At 41.2% G+C, this 16,634-nt stretch overlaps 1 protein-coding gene across 1 annotated transcript in view; it reads left to right on the top strand.

Moving 5' to 3' along the window:
* The window catches only part of slc4a3 (solute carrier family 4 member 3), a 39,963-nt gene that overhangs the window by 8,177 nt on the left and 15,152 nt on the right, over nt 1–16,634 (top strand). Inside the window, exons 3-5 of the mRNA XM_078285891.1 lie at nt 1,053–1,243; nt 3,241–3,467; nt 15,248–15,393. Coding sequence (XP_078142017.1) covers nt 1,053–1,243; nt 3,241–3,467; nt 15,248–15,393 — 564 coding nt within the window. The remainder of the gene's footprint in view (nt 1–1,052; nt 1,244–3,240; nt 3,468–15,247; nt 15,394–16,634) is intronic.

Below are 16,634 nucleotides of genomic sequence, written 5' to 3'. Positions count from 1 at the left end.
GTGAGGAGCTGCAGCTCTATCAGCACTTTCAAAACCAACTTAAAAAGTCTGTTCAAAGCTGCTCAGCTCTGTACTCACTGACTTTGATATTCTATCTTATGGTCTTCATGACTTTTTTTTTGACAAGCATACATTTGTGATGTGCTTTTGTGTGTAGTTTTGTATTTCGTGTCTTGTGTGTTCTTTTTTGTATAACTTTGTATGTTGTTTTTACTCTGTACTGTTTGTTATTGTGCTGTTTCTTTGCTTTGACCTGCCAAGGGACAGATGCGAATTAGCTTGCAGCTATAATCTGGTACGGTGCATCAAATGGTGACATTTATGTTTGAACTGTACATTGTCCCTTTTAAATAAATAAATAAATAAATAACAGGCACTAAAACAACCTCCACCAAATGTACCAAGCTAAATCTATCAAGCTATTGTGTCAGATGCTTAGCATCCACTACACAATGAATTTGATCAGCTGCCATCTGAACATTTAGGATGCCCATGTGCAAAAATAAGAGGTCAAGGAACTCTTTTATTCCAGTTGTAGTTGATTCTATTAACAAATATGGCCTTTGACTCCAAGAGGTGTTTGTAGTTATTGTTGTACACCAGTTTGTTGATTGTTGATTTTTGACTTAAGTTATTAACTGCTGATGTATCTGATGTATTTTTAGATGCTTTGCTATGTACTGTTTGTCTGTCTGTCTGTCTGTCTGTCTTGTCTATGTACTGTCTCAGTGTCCTCTGTTGAACACTGCTAGGTGCAAAACAAATTGCCCCTCAGGGATAATAAAGCTTTATTCTACTCTACTCATTCTTGGCAGTGTTCAGGCATGAGTGTGTATAACTGTGATGTAGGACGTTGCTAAAAACGAGCAAGAATGCTCACTCACCCTTTCCTATATAAATAACGGTTAACAAAAAAAACTGACCTACAACTATATATGTTCGGTTGATTTGTTTGGAGAGCTGTTGCAGCTTTGTCCCTAGCTTTCGACAACCTAGGTGTAACCAATGTTACCAACTTCCTCTCCTCTTCCTGATCTTCCTCTTCCTCTCAGTTTAGTTTGGGGAGCCAAGAGGACTTGAGGGAAGCCCTTCCTCCCGCCACCTTCCATATGGAAAACGAGGAGCGTCTGGTGTCGGGGAAAGCCACGCCCGCTCCGACAGAGGGGGAGGAGCCTGACGGGGGAGATGCTGCCGCTGGACACAATGAGGAGGAGGAGGAGGGAGAGGAAGAGGCATGCAACAGGTAGGTGCTCACAGCATCCCACAACTACCTGTTTGCACTGAGGACTGCTATCGTTTGCATGGATTTAAAATCACAGGATTGGTGCATTTAAGCATTGTTCTATGCTTTTAAATCTGTTATCCTCAGGAACAGGAGAAAGGAATTGAGACTATGATTCAATATTGGGCAAATTCCTCATAAAAATGCATAGGAAAATTAGATGAATGAGGATAATACAGCATAGCCATCTTTGTAGGCTGCAGTTTATTGATCTGCAGGCTTTTTTTGTGTGTAAAAAAGGTTGTTGTTACATTGCAATTTTTTTTTTTTCTATTTGTTTTTTTATTCCGAACGTAATCTAAATATGACTTACAAATCAGAAAAGGTCAAAAGGTAATGGGAGAATATATTGCATTGTGGTCTCTGTGTATTTAGTTAATCTTATTGGAAATAAATAACACAGATGCCAAAGCTAGATTAATATCTGGACATCTGGATAAATATTCAAAGACATATTTTGGTTTCTAAATGTGGAACTGACCCGCTGCTTCTCGCCGATGAGCTGTAAAAAATATGGTACAAATAACACAATGAACTCCAGAGACTATAGAGACACGTTTCATCTTGTTCCTCCGGATAATTACAGCAAGTCGAGACAAATTTATCTATAAAGCACTTTCAGCAAAGCAAGTGCAGCGCTTTTCTGGGCAACAAAGGACACAACCAGTGCAATTTAAAAACAGGAGAAAGTGCTGTTATCGTTTTTATTGCACACATCTGTCCTTCTGAAATATGAATGTGACCTTAAAACAGGCATAGCAACTGTCCTACACTTTTTTTTCATGTAACACTGACACTGCTGTTCTGTATTTCAAATGTTTTTTCACCTTGGGAATATGAACAACATTAAACATACATCAAAAATAACCCATAAACATATAGTTCTTAAGGCTATTATTGTAGTATTATTGATGGCTACAGCTGAATCTCAGATATTATATGACCCATCTGGCTCGCAAACATGCACAACCATCAGAATATGAATTATTCGGTAATGCTTTGAATAATGTATGGAGCTTGCTGCTGGGAGGTCAGGGACCGCATGGTGGTCCAGGTCTTCGTCACTCCTAATGCCTGGTTGGGAAACAGCACTCTTGACTCGGTGATTTAATCTGAAGCATTTGATAGCGTTTGCAGGGTTGAAGCAGCATTATGCCTGTGTCATGCAATGTCATGTTGCTGTGTTTGAGTGAACGCAGCCAGAGGATGACTCAGAGGCTCGGTGAGCAGAGCCAAGCCTGGCGCTGTGTTGTGGAGCCCTCTGTTGGTGGAGAGGCAGCAATGCAACCGACAGCCACAATTCAGACCATGTTGTCATAGCAGCATAGTCATGCTCTCTGTTTAGTAGGACAGATTTAACACTGGTGGATTATTCAACAATAACTACACAACATGCAATATACAATACAATATTGTAAGGTTTGTCCATAGGAAACAGTCCAAAGCAATAGGTGATATACTTTATGTCCCACTCAATGTAGGCTACACTGTTTTGTTTTGTTTTTTTACCATGAAATATTGGCTCTTTGGCACAAATGAACACTATGGAGAAAACAATGAAAAGTCAGAATGAAAAGTGAAGATTACATAATGTCATGCAAATAATGTGGAGCTCCTAAAAACATGCTTTTATCAAAAAGCTTCCCTTTATCCTGGTCTGATTTTAGCCAAGTTGCCTCATATTGAATTTAATTTCCTATAAAATTTGTGTTATTTATTGTCTTTTGTTTGTCTTTTTATCTCTTTGCTATGCTTATTTTAACAGTACCTTCAGTTTTTTTGTTTTTTTGCACTACATGTATTATTTCTTACACTTGTTCCTTGTTGTGAAGTGCTTTGTAACTTTGGTTTTGAAAAGTGCTCTATAAATAAATAAAGTTGATTATTATTGTTCATTATTGTAACATTTCAAAATCTGTAAATTCTGCGTATTGATCTTTCTCTCTCCCCCTGGTCAGTGTTCCCCAGGAGTCGGACCCCTCAGGCGTGACCACGACCCGCGGCTGGTTCCGGAGGAAGCCCGTCCACCACCGGCTGGCGGGGGCCCAGCGGAGCAGCTACGACCTGCGGGAGCGGATCTGCATCGGCAGCATGACGGCTCTGGAGACCGCCGTCTACCAGCAGGTGCCCACCGACGAGGCCGAGGCCCAGATGTTGGCCAGCGCCGACCTGGATGACATGAAAAGTAAGGGACATGTAGGTGATGTAACACACCCTCTAGCGGCCATATTGGAGGTCCACAGTTCTTGGCCGACAGCGGCTGTGAACAGCTGATTGTGTTTTGGATAGACATGATTGATTTCTGTGCTTTTTTTTGACTGGGAACGGATCATTTCCCCACTGATACATCTGATCTATTTTGTGTTTAGATAATGTCAACTTATCTGGTCAGCTAACCATCACTATCCAAACACATGTGATTTGCGCACTAGCTAACATATCTAGTACAAGCTAGCATTAGTAGTAACTATTAGTCACACATTAACATTGGTTGCTTTGCTAAATGCTTTGCTGCTGGCTAACAAATAGCTAACAAAACCAAAAAGCTACAATTCATAGTCAGTGTTGCCAGCTTTCCTTCAAGAAAAGTATCTCTTGGCTGCTCAAAAAATTGCCAGAAGTCACAGATGACGTCATATGCTAATTTGCATCTATTTGCTACAGCCCCTTCCTTAAGCGAAGGGAGGTAATATGCTGTATATGGGAAGCACTGTGATTATGAGACCTCTTTAGATTAGACAAGCAGCGCAAATCAGCATCAATACTGATTTGTCGCCAAATGCATTAGGAGTCAACACATTAACATTGTTCCCCGGGATCTGAAGAAAAAGCTAGATTTGTTGCTAGTTGCTTTTGCGGAATAAAGTTGCCAAAGGTGTCTGAAAAGTCACTAAGTCTAGTGACAAAATCATCAAGTTGGCAATGTGCTTGTAGTGTTTTGGAGGGGAAAGGGCTATAATGACAAGATGGTTTCCTCTGTCACAGTACTCTAAATTTAGAAACAAAATCAGGCTACTTAGTTTTACTTAAAACTTTACAGAATTGACCTACACCCATGCCACAACAATCTTTTTCATCTCTCTTTTTCTAGCTCAGCTGTTATATATTTAGACATTAATTACGCACTGCCAATTCTCCAGTGGACCTCCATGATCCACCGGACGTGGCTGCTGGGAGATTTGTGACGCAACTGCGAAGCCTCTATAGTAATGCAGGGAATTATGCATAAAAACGTTCACCTGTTCGAATGAAGGGAGGGTCCACTTGATTGCTGCAGTAATGTTCTCCCTGCACATTTAGGCTGGTGATTCATTTTCACGTTAATTTCACAAGGCTCTTGTATGGTAAACTTTTTGGTTAATGTATGTGTGGTCACGATTGGGCAGACTGTTGCTGTCTGTGATGGTTTCATGGCTAAAAAGTAGTAGTTGATTAACTACCAAGAATTTGAATGGTACTTTTCAATGAATGCTCAGAAAATGCTACCAAAGTTTCTTTACCAGGAGAAGCTATTTTGAGATTTACAATCAGAGGTTCTTGGAGATTAGGATTGCTCTAATCTTTCACAGTTTAGATGAGAATGGAATCTCTCTAAAAGATAGCAAAGCAATTTAAAGCTGCAAGCCCCTTGTTGCTCTCACATCCATATTCTGAGTCCTTCTCTTTACATCATGGCAGCAGTGAGAGAAGCAGTCATCGGTATTGGAGTATGGAAGTTGGGACTGTGTGTGTTTGAGTGGGTAAACGAGTGAGTGAGTGGGTGAGAGAGAGAGAAGATAGGAGCAGGAGAGAGATTACTGTGGGTATTGCGTGAAATAAATTTTATGCAACCCAAAAATCATCTCATAGGCCTTCAGTCACTTCAGCACTCTGCTCTGAGCCGATCTCACTTCTTAATAGACAGTAAAAGGAAAGGCATCGTCAGCATCCTTTCTGCCTGACGTTCAGAGTTTGCCTAAATTGGATGCCGTTCTCTAGATGCCTTCCTGGCTGTTGTGCTGCGGGAGACAGAAAGTACCCACTGATATGAATACATATATAGTCATAGGCCAGTTAGACTGTAGTAGTAATAAATATCTAAACAAATCTCAGTCAGAATATCAATTTTAAGTGCCTCAGTATGTACTTAAATGTTAAATGTTGGGGTATTTGCACATAATTCTTAGCCTTTTGGTTTAAGATTTGTTTGGTAATTTGTCCAGATGGAATTCAATAAAATAGATATATTTTCTGCAATGGGGGTGAACGATAGGGTTCAGCACCCTCTGTTGGCAGTGAGAAGTACTACACAGTTGTCTTCCCATTATCTCCCTGTGCAGGGTTTCTGCATATCCCTTGTTAATACTACAAAGGCCCAGCACCTGGCAGTTGATGGCGGTTTTGAATTTTAGAATTGAAATATCTCAGCTTTTCCTGAGTGTTCCTGCAGGACTTTTCCCAGACACCCTTTCTGTACAAGCCAGACTTCCAAATTTTCGCCGAACTGTAGTAGTTCTAATTATATTCATCCCCCCTTCACAGCTTGTTGGCCGTCTCTTAGACCCTCAAAATCCACTGGCCTTTCAAATCCTTTCTAAAACATATTGCAATGTTACTAGTCTCCTCAATGCTGAGTGGTTTGTAGTACTTTGAAATCAGGCTTGTGATTTGTATGTAATTCTAGTGTTGGAACCATGTATTTTATTGTCATATTATTTTGCTGTATAACTGTGAAAGACACATTTTCTTTATGAAAACTTAAAAATCTTTAAAAAAATATTAAAAACAGCAAGACTTCCAGCAAGGCCTCAGTTTGCCATTTTAGACCAGAGACATACCAGAAGTAACGTAAGAAGTAACATACCAGTAAAGTCCCCATTAAACTTGATTATTAGCTGCATGATAAGGTCATGTTAGGAAAACTGCTATAAGTGTGTCGCTCAACATAATGTATTATGGTAGTCAAGGCAGCAGTATGTCTCTGTGAGCTGTTTTTAATGTATTTTTGAAAACAGTGGGAGCCTATGACTTCAGTAGTACAGTAGTAGCTTCTGACTGTGGCAAATACAAGCAGAGGGTTTAGACTTTTCATGGGAATTGATGGTGATAGGAAAAGAAAACTAAAATTACACCGGTATTATCCTTTAATGAATAGCTGTATTAAGTATTATCAGGTGCTTGAGAGCACCTTGTAAGAGCTGGGCTCTGTGTGTTGGTTGGTTGGTTGGTTTGTTCATTCATGCATAACGCTTTTTGCAATGCGCAGTGCTTAGGGGAATTACGGCATGCGATCTTTAGGCCGTGCTAACTCAAGAGCTGTGCATGAGGGAAATCCAGTGTGTGCTCGTACACCAGGCAGTACGGTAGAAATCACACAAGCATGAGCCAGATCTAGGTTGGTGCGCTGTACATCTACATTTTCTCACTGTAGTGGCTAAATCAATGCATTAATTGAACATTTTGTTCAACGATTCTCATTACAACAACACTGTGCTAACAGGATTTCCACCATTTTGTTTGTGTCAAGGGTTTTAGCTCGAGTGTAATTGGGTTGGCCTTCTACTAGACTGTTGTCTGCCTCAATTGTATAGAGTTAAGATTAAAATGGCAATAAATATCAATAGTTAATATTAACAATAAAAAATAAGATGGGAGAGAGAGAGAGAGAGAAACAGTGGGGAACAAGGTGAAAAATGGGGAAGGTGTTTGCAAAGAAATTAGTCACAAATACAGAGTTAACCAAAGTGAATATATTGAGTGAATAAAAGAGAGAGAGCAAGTGAGAGAGAGAGAGAGAGAGGGAGAGGGAGAGAGGGCGAGAAAAAGGGTCATGTTTGGCAAAGCAAAACTATCCACTATCCTGGCATCCGGGGGCATTAATTAACACGGAGGCTGCAGTCGATTCTCCTTCATCAGCGACCCTGCCCCCGGCCTTTCCTGCTTTTACAGAGCAGAGCAATCATCGACTGCTCAGGAACCATCTGGAAACAGAAACAGGGCAGCCACCCTCGCTCACAACAACCTATCGGATTTGTAGGGACTGATGCTCGACTTTGACAGGCCATGTACATCACACATCCTGTCTCTCTTCCACTCTGGTGAATCTGCTCTCTATCCGTTCACAATGTGTTTGGGTGCAGGACATAATGTGGATCGTGGTTTTACTCCAACTACTGTTTGCAAAATAGCTATATTGATTTTTTTTTGTCACTTTGTTTTCATCATAGACAATTTGGACTTTTTGATCTGTCCATAATACTGCCCATAATACATACATCATGATTTTATAATTTCATTATCTTTTCATGTTTCATGTTTCATAAGCTGTTTTGAAGCATTTTTTTACAGGATAATTGTCAAACTGGTTGATTTGGTTTACAGATATTGTGTAATATTCACCCAAATATAGATTTGAAATACATATTAGTATGTTAAAAGAGTCGATGTTGGGAAGTCACTAGTGACCAAGCCCATTATAGAAATGCTACCTGATTTGCGACCGTTATTTATTTGAGAATACCAATAATTGAAAGACTTCCTGCCTGGAGAAAACACATTCATATCTTATATTTAACACATTGCATTATACATCTCAAGAAACATACTTTACTACGCATTTCATAAAGAACTGAAAAACATTACAAGCCAGCAAAAATGTCAATACTCCCTGTTGTCACACGCGTGCTTGCATGCTCAAAACAACACACGCACATGCACATGCACATTCACACACACACACACACACACACACACACACACACACGCAGTGAATATTCAGGCATGTTTCAGGGAGGGTCCTGTTTAGCTCAAATTAGCACACCTGTTGTAGGCAAGTCAGACCACAGCACCACAGGGGAAATCTGGTTTCCATGGCGACCTGGGGATGGGAACAGTGGAGCTCGCTCTGATATTCAGCACCATCGTATCGGACTGAGCAGAGTGTCGCAGCTGATCTTGGATGCTACTCCATTACTTTCATCAGTTCAGTTTTCACGTTGGCAGTGTTACGTGTGCACCGTAGGTTCTGAGTATATGTGTGTTTGTGTGTGTGTGTGTGTGTGCCTCTCGGTGTGTGTGTGTGTGTGCATGTATGAGTGTATGTGCTCATACATTTCTGCATGTGCCCCTGTATATGTTGGCATTTTTAAATTCAGAAGAAAACCCTTCATCTTCTGTTGAGGTTTCAACCTTTGGAACTTGACCTTTACCCTTCTGCACATCACCAGGTTGGAAAGTGATGGTGGCGCCATGGAAACCAAAGGCACCAAGCCTTCCGCACTGATCCACCATATCTTCCTTTTCCAGAAGCCACAAGATCAATGGGCTGTGGGCATCATGGAAAAGGGTGGAGCCACCATCCAGCTGGCAGGCGGGTCTCAAAAAGTAGACCGCCCCATGTCGATATTTGCTTTTGGAGTGACAGCTAAAGCGACTGTTGCTACTGTTTCACTAACTCTCTCTAACTGATCGTGGATCCGGTAGGGGGGCTTCTGCCTGAGGGTGCAGCTCCATCTTTGCATTTTGTTTGGATTTCAGGGACAAAATCTTTCTTTGTGTGCTTGAGGATCTTGTGTCATACCTATGATTTTTATTAGCGAACTGGAAGGTGAATTTTTGGGCTGACGATTTTCTTGACGGTTTCCTTGATTTTTCTTTAAGGGCTTGTTTTTTCTTCCATACAATTTCTTATTAATAGATTTGAACCCCTGACCACAATCTTAGGCTTATCAGTGGGTGAACATCTTTGGCCATCAAAGACATATTGGGCTTCAGTTAGGAGCTTTGGTTTCCAACGACAACACCGTTTCAGGTTACTCATTGGTTCTGCTGCACAACAAGACCAACACAATCGAGGTAGGCCCTTGGTCTCTGTGAAGACCCAGGCCCTGTAGAACAGTGACCCAGGGTGAGCAACGGCGCTCAAGAGTTGGGAGCCCTGGATGAGCAGTGTGTCCACTTGGAGAGGGGAGGAGAGGAGGAGGTGCCGACGGAGGAGATGACAGACGCAGGGGGACAGGAGAACCAGGGGCCCGGGAGTCCTGAGAGGGACGGTTGCGCTGACCACCATGGACCAGAACGTCAGCCCAGCGTACAAAAAGGTCTGGGCACCCCAAAGCAGCGGCAAAATGACCCTGTGCTCCGCGGCTCATCGTTCAACATGGAGGGGTTTGAGGACTTTGAAGAGTTTGTTTTGGATTTCGATGACTATGACTTGCTCGAGTCAATCCACACTCACCTGGAGTCGCCGCTGGAGCCTATCCGTAAGTAGCCACGCTCTTTCCATGGAGAGGAGCGATAATTGAATACTAGCGAGCTGGAGAGCTTTGATGTGGCCTCATTTGATGTGGCGTTGAAATGCAGTACAGGTTATTCACTGGTAGTCTAACGCTCGTAGTTGTCCTGTCATAAGAGCTGTTAAATAGAAATCAACACATTACAGAATGTTTTAGGAAACTAACATTAATCAACAATTGATATATAGCTGTAACAATTATTATTTTGTGGATGCTTTTATCCAAAATACCAAATGGTACCATGAGTGCAGATATTTTGAGCAAGGATGCCCAAAGTGGGAATCCTAACCATGGCAGTGTTAGTGCCATGCTTTGCCCATTCAGCTGCACAGGAGCACAATGGCTACAGGTTTATTGTAGGTACATTAGCTCAAATTAATTGTGATTGGAGTCCTTGTATGTGTTACTCTATCCTTCAGCCTAAATTTGAGGCCTAGTCAGGATGGTTTAAGATCAACATTTGCCATTAATCTTGCTGGTCAACTTAATTTTATTTGTGGCCATTCATTGTAGAGTTTTAAATCATCCACAACAATTTATAATAGTTTATTTCCTAAGATATACAGCGTATATTTCAAGTTGACATCAAGCTTCCCATGTCCTAATGCAGTCATTGAAACTCAATTGGAAATCCACATTGAAAGCTTTTTCCATTGATATAGGCCTCATGTAGCATAACGTGGAAGAGCGCTATACACTATTTTTGGATGGACAATCAATAACCGGGAGTTCACTTGTTTCCATTGATTGTGTGGCCCACTGCTAGCTTAATTAATGGCAATCTGAGGCTTATTCATGGCTGCATGCAGAACAAAGTTGTGTACAGTATTGAGTGAATTGACACAGCACTCTACTGCTGCTGTTGCCTGCTTTCCCATTGATCCAGTGGCCCCCATTTGGCTTTGGGCCCAGCCACAGCTAGAGCGGAAAGACATCTCATTGACAAACAATGGCTGTTTTTGCTATTTTTATCTCTATTTGGCTTTGGAAACACTGCACATTAGTCCTGTGATGAAGATGACTTCAAGATGGTTCTGGGATCTGGCACCAGCAACCAGTTGGGAATGAGACAGATCGGCCTCTACCTCAATATGAGATACCTTTTTTTATTTTATGAGAATGGATGGACACTTGGTTTATGTCTCCAAGTGCCATGTGGAGTCCCATTGTGCTGCAACTCAACACAGAGCAACAACTAGGTTAAGTTTAGTACATTGGGTGCATAAAGTAGGTCTCATATTTTTAAGGAGTGTCGCCTCCCTTATTTCTTTTATTGAAACAGAGGCTGACTGGGACACAGAGCTTGTAAGGCACAGGAGAGAGGGCTCTGATGGGATTTGATTTTAGGCCAGCATGGGTATACAGGCTCCAATCATGGTTTATGAGGTGGGGGCCCTAACCACTGCAATGCATCTGGACACCATTGATTTTATATATGGTGTATGGGACCATTTGCAGTGCACAGTACATTAGGAGCATCTACATAACCCTAACCCTGGGTGTGTTCAGTTCCAAATTCAGGGGTGTTTACAGGGGTTTTCATTGCATTAACAGACTATAGAGGTAAATGACAGAGTTCATAGAGTTTTACTATATCAAGCCAGATACTATTCTATATCAAGCCAGAAAATGTGACACTCAGAGCGATTGAAAACACTCACAAGAGAGTTCAAAGGTAGTGGCAAAGCCTTTGAATAGTGCTGATGTTTTCTCACACAGGAAGAAGCGGTTTAGATTCACATGAGACAATGCAAATTGTCGATTGTAGACATTTACATCGGTCAGCCCATATAAAGGTTTGAGGAAATTCTTGAATGGGGCCACTTTCCTACATTGTAGATGACATTAATATATCTATGAATATTAGCTATTTTATTCAACATTTATGCCATAAATGTTTTCTATGTCTTAAAATATCCATTTCATCTGTGCTTATTATACAGTAACATACCTTACAAACATTTACTCCTTAAAGTCAATGGTGCATGACATATAATTTCCAAATAATGTGGTTAACCTTTTCCCCTGGTTTCTCAATCTGTTTTTCCTTATAAAGCCAGATCCCATGCACTCCACTGTCTGTTTTACACAAGAAATCATAGCCAGGTCCTTCCCAATAGCAAGACCTATTCATTACACCAAATCACATAAATTATGGTTTGTGGGCGTAGGATCTTGCAATAAGACAATTTGCTACAACACAATACAGCAGAAGAGATGTCACTATAGGTCAAAAAGGTTGGGAAGGATCCCCTCGTTTTGGACTAAATGGCATCTAGATTACAGATTTTTGGGTTACAAATATGTTGTGAATCAGAGTTGCACAGCCCTAGTGTCTCACCCAGGCCAAAGAATGTGCACTGAGCGATAGAAATTCAGATACGTGGACAGCACTCTACGTGGCATTCAAGTCGATGACAATGGATATGGAAGGGATTATTTTGGACCATTCTTGGCATTTATTTCATGTCTACAATGCACATGGATCAGCATTATCAAACCGAGATGTTAGCTTACACTGGAATAGCCTTGCTAATTTGTTCTTTTTAGAATAGATATAATCTAGAACACATGTGTCTTATCACTGACCCAAGAGAACAATCAAGAGCACTCACTGAGGCAGCTTATGTTGCTCTTGCAAAGCCCCATCAGAGTACAGCCAAAGGCTTTCTCTTCCAGTTCACCACAAAAGAGATAATGGAGAGAACTCAGAGGTCTGTGAATGTGCAGCAGTGAAAAGCTACTGCTTTTACTCAAGTGCTGTAGTTAGTGCTTTACTGTTGTTAAGTAATTTATTGACAACAGTTATAAAACAAATGTGCCCGTATTCTTGTAAAATCACTCTGGGCACTGTCACTGTCCGCACAGTTGATCTCCCATTCACTGTCAATGGAGTAGTTCCAGGATTTGTCTCCTGATGGCATCATCAAGAGAGACTTAGCTCTGTTGTTTACAGCATCGAGGAGGCTTGTTCAGCAAGGCTATCTAGACTGAAATGTCCAGTATCAAAGAAAAAGTGTGTTCGAATCTTGGTTAGACTTGATTCTGCAAGTAAGGAATGCTGAGCATTGTCTGTCCCCTAAACACAACAGAACAGCAAGATCGAAGGCCAGAGACAAGGTCAAACACAAGTCCCAGAAGAGAGGAGGAACAAAATTAAGTCCTTTACCCCACAGACGTTGCCCTGTCAACCCTGCGGTAAGAAAGACCAGCTCATCCAAATCAACTGGAGCAGTGCATACAAGGACAGCCTTTTGAGCTTTTCCCCTGGGAGGCTCCGCAAGCTGAAATACAGCCTCCCTAACTCATCCTGCTCTCCACTTCTCTCTGTTCCCCTGGGCTCGGCATGACGCAGCAGAATGTTAAAATATTTATAGCAGGTTATGCTGGTTTAAACTTAGAACTACCTAAACTAATGCACCGAGCCCCCAAACAAAGGTATCCACAATGACAAGCTCACACATAGCCACACATACACAACATCTCTCTCTCTCTCTCTCTCTCTCTCTCTCTCTCTCTCTCTCTCTCTCACACACACACACACTTTCACACTTGCTCTCCCTCTCCTCAGTCGGTTTTAGAGGTTTTAGAAAATTATTGAATGTGTCTGCTTTCCAGCCCTGTCTTGATGAGTTTTGCCACTGAGAGCAAGGAGGAATCTTTAGGCATAAATCAATCCAGACTAAGATGTACATTATAATGGCGTCCTTCATATTTTGATGACCATAACAACATCCGTTTTGGATGCAATGTTTGCATAATGCAATGGCTTCAGTAATCGAATTTGACCTGTTGGTGAGTGGAGCATGGAAGAACATTTTGATGTTCGTCACTCGCGCTGACTCTCAGGTGAAGAGGACTCTCTCTCCCACAGCAAGTCTTATGTCTTGTAAACTTTTTTCACAGTTCAGCGCAAGAAAGGTTCTGTGAGCGCTTCAACCGTTGAGTTCAATGGAGACAGGTTTTTCATGCACAGTCCCATGCTGTGAGCAGCGTGCATCGTGCTGCGCTCAAAGTTTGAACCCCCCCAGTTACTGACCTTTCAACATGCAGCCGACGGCTTTACATTAGGCAGTTGCAGTACACCCACCATCTTTGTAGTCTTGTCACGATGCTTCCCAAAATGGAGGAAAAGCTCATACTATATGTTTCAAAACTTCCCGAAATGTACAACTAACAAAGAAGACTTATGCATGGCGAAATGTTGCTCATGTTCTTCACTTACCGTTCCTTGAGATGTACTGAGCAGGTAATTGCGTGGAAGCCATTGCTGGAAGTTAATTCTTCACTGGTTTTCAATAAGCACCAATCAGTGTGCTGGAGAGGCTACAACATTGCACTTTTCAATGCGGTGAGTGCAGCTGAGAAGTTTGCATATTGCCACAATGTATCAAATTTTCCATATTTATTATAAAACCCAAAGTGGGTTCACACTTGTGATTTATAGGTGATTGGTGCGTCATCCGTCCATCGAGATTATTTTTTTTTAAAGGTTATTTTTGGGGTATTTTCGCCTTTATTTGACAGTTGAAAGTAGAGACAGACAGGAAAGATTGGGAGAAAGAGGGGGATGACATGCGACAAACGTCCTGGGTTGGATTTGAACCCCTGTCCATCAAGATTCTTGACAAATGAATGGGCAGAAGAGCATGGAAGGGAAAGGGAAAGTTTGTTCTTTGAGCGAGGGGCGGGGGACACGTGACGGGAACCCACACTGGGCTGACAACACTGGCAGAGACAAGCATTTGGACTCACAAGAGAAACACACAAGGAGTAAAGGACATTATTAGGTGCTAAAACAAGAACGATATGCCTGTCATATTGGGCTTTTCCAATAGAGAGAAGCCTGCATCGATTTAGCTGCGATTCCCTCCCAACTTTTAACCCTGTAAAACCAGCAATGCATGACTTACAATTTACCAAATTATAATGATTACTTCCAAATAATGTATTACAAGAAAACCCTCGGGCATTCTAAAAAAAAACTTTTCCACATGGGTGGTGAGCATTTTCCTTTGGGTTTCCCAGTCCTTTTGTCCATATAAAGTCAGCACCACCCCACTCCTTCACACAGCAAATCATAGCCAGGTCCATCCTATAATGACAAGACCTCTTCATTTTGCTAAATTAAATAAAATATGGTTTGTGGGCTTCGGAGCTTGCAAATTGAATTACTCCTTTGAACTTACAAATGTCTGGGGGCAAAACCACCTCCCTCAAATAATGACCTTTGTTTGTTTCCCATGGCGGACACAGATTCTCCCTCACCCGTGGAGCTTTTGCCTGCTATTATGGGATGTTCTTTTTCTGTCAGCTGGAAACCTAAACAGACATTTAAATCTGATTTATGATTTTCCAATGTGGAGCACATCTCCTGTCTCAGAAATGATCTTTTAATCGTTCACTTCACAATCCTCAAAACAACATTTCGGGCTATTATTTACAAAATGCATCCAGTTAACATTAGTGTTGTGCATGTTTGTGGTTAAAGTAAAAAAAAATAAAAAACAGCTTTGTATTTGTGAATCCAAGTAATGAGAGAGACTATTGCGTGCAGATTCGGTCCTTAATGATTTGTGCATTGGTTCCAGAATTACTCATCGGATCGGTCTGTGTGAAATCTAGAGAACAGAGCTGAGTAATGTTGCCCTTTGGCTTTTGGGCTTCTAATGCTTGTGTGTGTTTGGTTCAGGTCACAGATTTGAGGACAACCCCGGTGTGAGGCGCCACCTGGTGAAGAAGTCGTCGCGATGCCAGCTGTCCCGGACCAGCAACAGTTCCACACCGCTGTCCAGCCTGAAGAAGAAGAAGAGAGCGTCAGAAAAGAAAACTCATGAGGTGAGCAGCACACAAGCCACAGTAGTAAACACATTTGCCACAATAAAGCATTCACTGCTGTGAATGTGTGTCTCAAAAAAGATTCAAATTAACTGATTGAAAATGGACATGATGACTACATCTACATTTACACAAATACATTTTTTTTAAGTTGATCAATTATGTTTTTTTATGCAATTGTAAATATTCAGTATTGGGTGAAGACGTCCCTTTTCAAGCAACATTTTCCACAATAATATTCCCTCCTATCATGCAAATTACAGTAACATTACTGTGATTCATCAGGCCTTTTTTTTTTTTAAGAATTTCATATTTTTTTAGACTAACTTTTATGCTTTTCTCTGTTTTATGTGTTCATAGTCACATCTGTGAGATTGGATTTCTCTGATTTGTATAGTCTTACAATCTTCAGCCATTTTTTCTGTAGTTAGGTAAGCAGCATTAATTCATCAAGCCTCTCCAAGTAGTAATCAGTATTGGGAGTGAGTGCTAAAGCTCTTGGAGTGGAGTGTCACCTCAAACACTTTCCTCTTCATTGACTTCAAGGTGAGTCACCAAAAAAGACTAAAGAGCATGATTGCTACTTGCGTTTTTATTCCAGTTTAAACAGCAATAGTGTCACTAAGCCTCAAAAAAGTGCCAAGGTCAGTTTATAGCTCTGAGAGAGCTTCATGGAAAATGATTTTAATGAAATATGTCTGTTGAAATGTGACAAAAGTCCGCTCCAAACCACTCAGTTATCCTCTTAGCTGCATCCAAACCACTGAGTTATCCTTCAGTTGGCCCCTATAAACATCTATGTAGACTGTGTCATTGAATTAGCTATCTTCGTCATTTGTGTATTTTTTTTCTATCAGTATAATGTCATGTTTTAGTAAAATATCCCTCCCATCCAAGATATGCCCTGCAAAACCTTTATGTTGGATGTGTTCTCTGTAGCAAAATCATATTCTTTGGGTAGATTATTATGGGTTCCAAGAATGTTCCTTGCCTCATCGGTACAAGTTACATACTGGTGAAGGTTGGAGTGAGGAGAGAAAAATGTGGGGGAAGTTGACAGTTTTTAATATGCTTGTAACTGATCCCAGTTCCTAGAAACTTCATACAGTTTCTGAGAACTGGGAGCATGCAGATACAGATCATACTAATCATACAGCATCAACAATTTCATTTTGATGGATGCTTGTTTTTTCCAAACCACCCAAGAAGACTACAGTTTGTTCACAAAACTTTTCAGCATA

This window comes from Centroberyx gerrardi, chromosome 10, assembly GCF_048128805.1.
Source record: "Centroberyx gerrardi isolate f3 chromosome 10, fCenGer3.hap1.cur.20231027, whole genome shotgun sequence".
Lineage (NCBI taxonomy): Eukaryota > Metazoa > Chordata > Actinopteri > Beryciformes > Berycidae > Centroberyx > Centroberyx gerrardi.
Note: the sequence above shows the minus strand (reverse complement) of the source record. Positions and strands in the feature narration are given on the sequence as shown.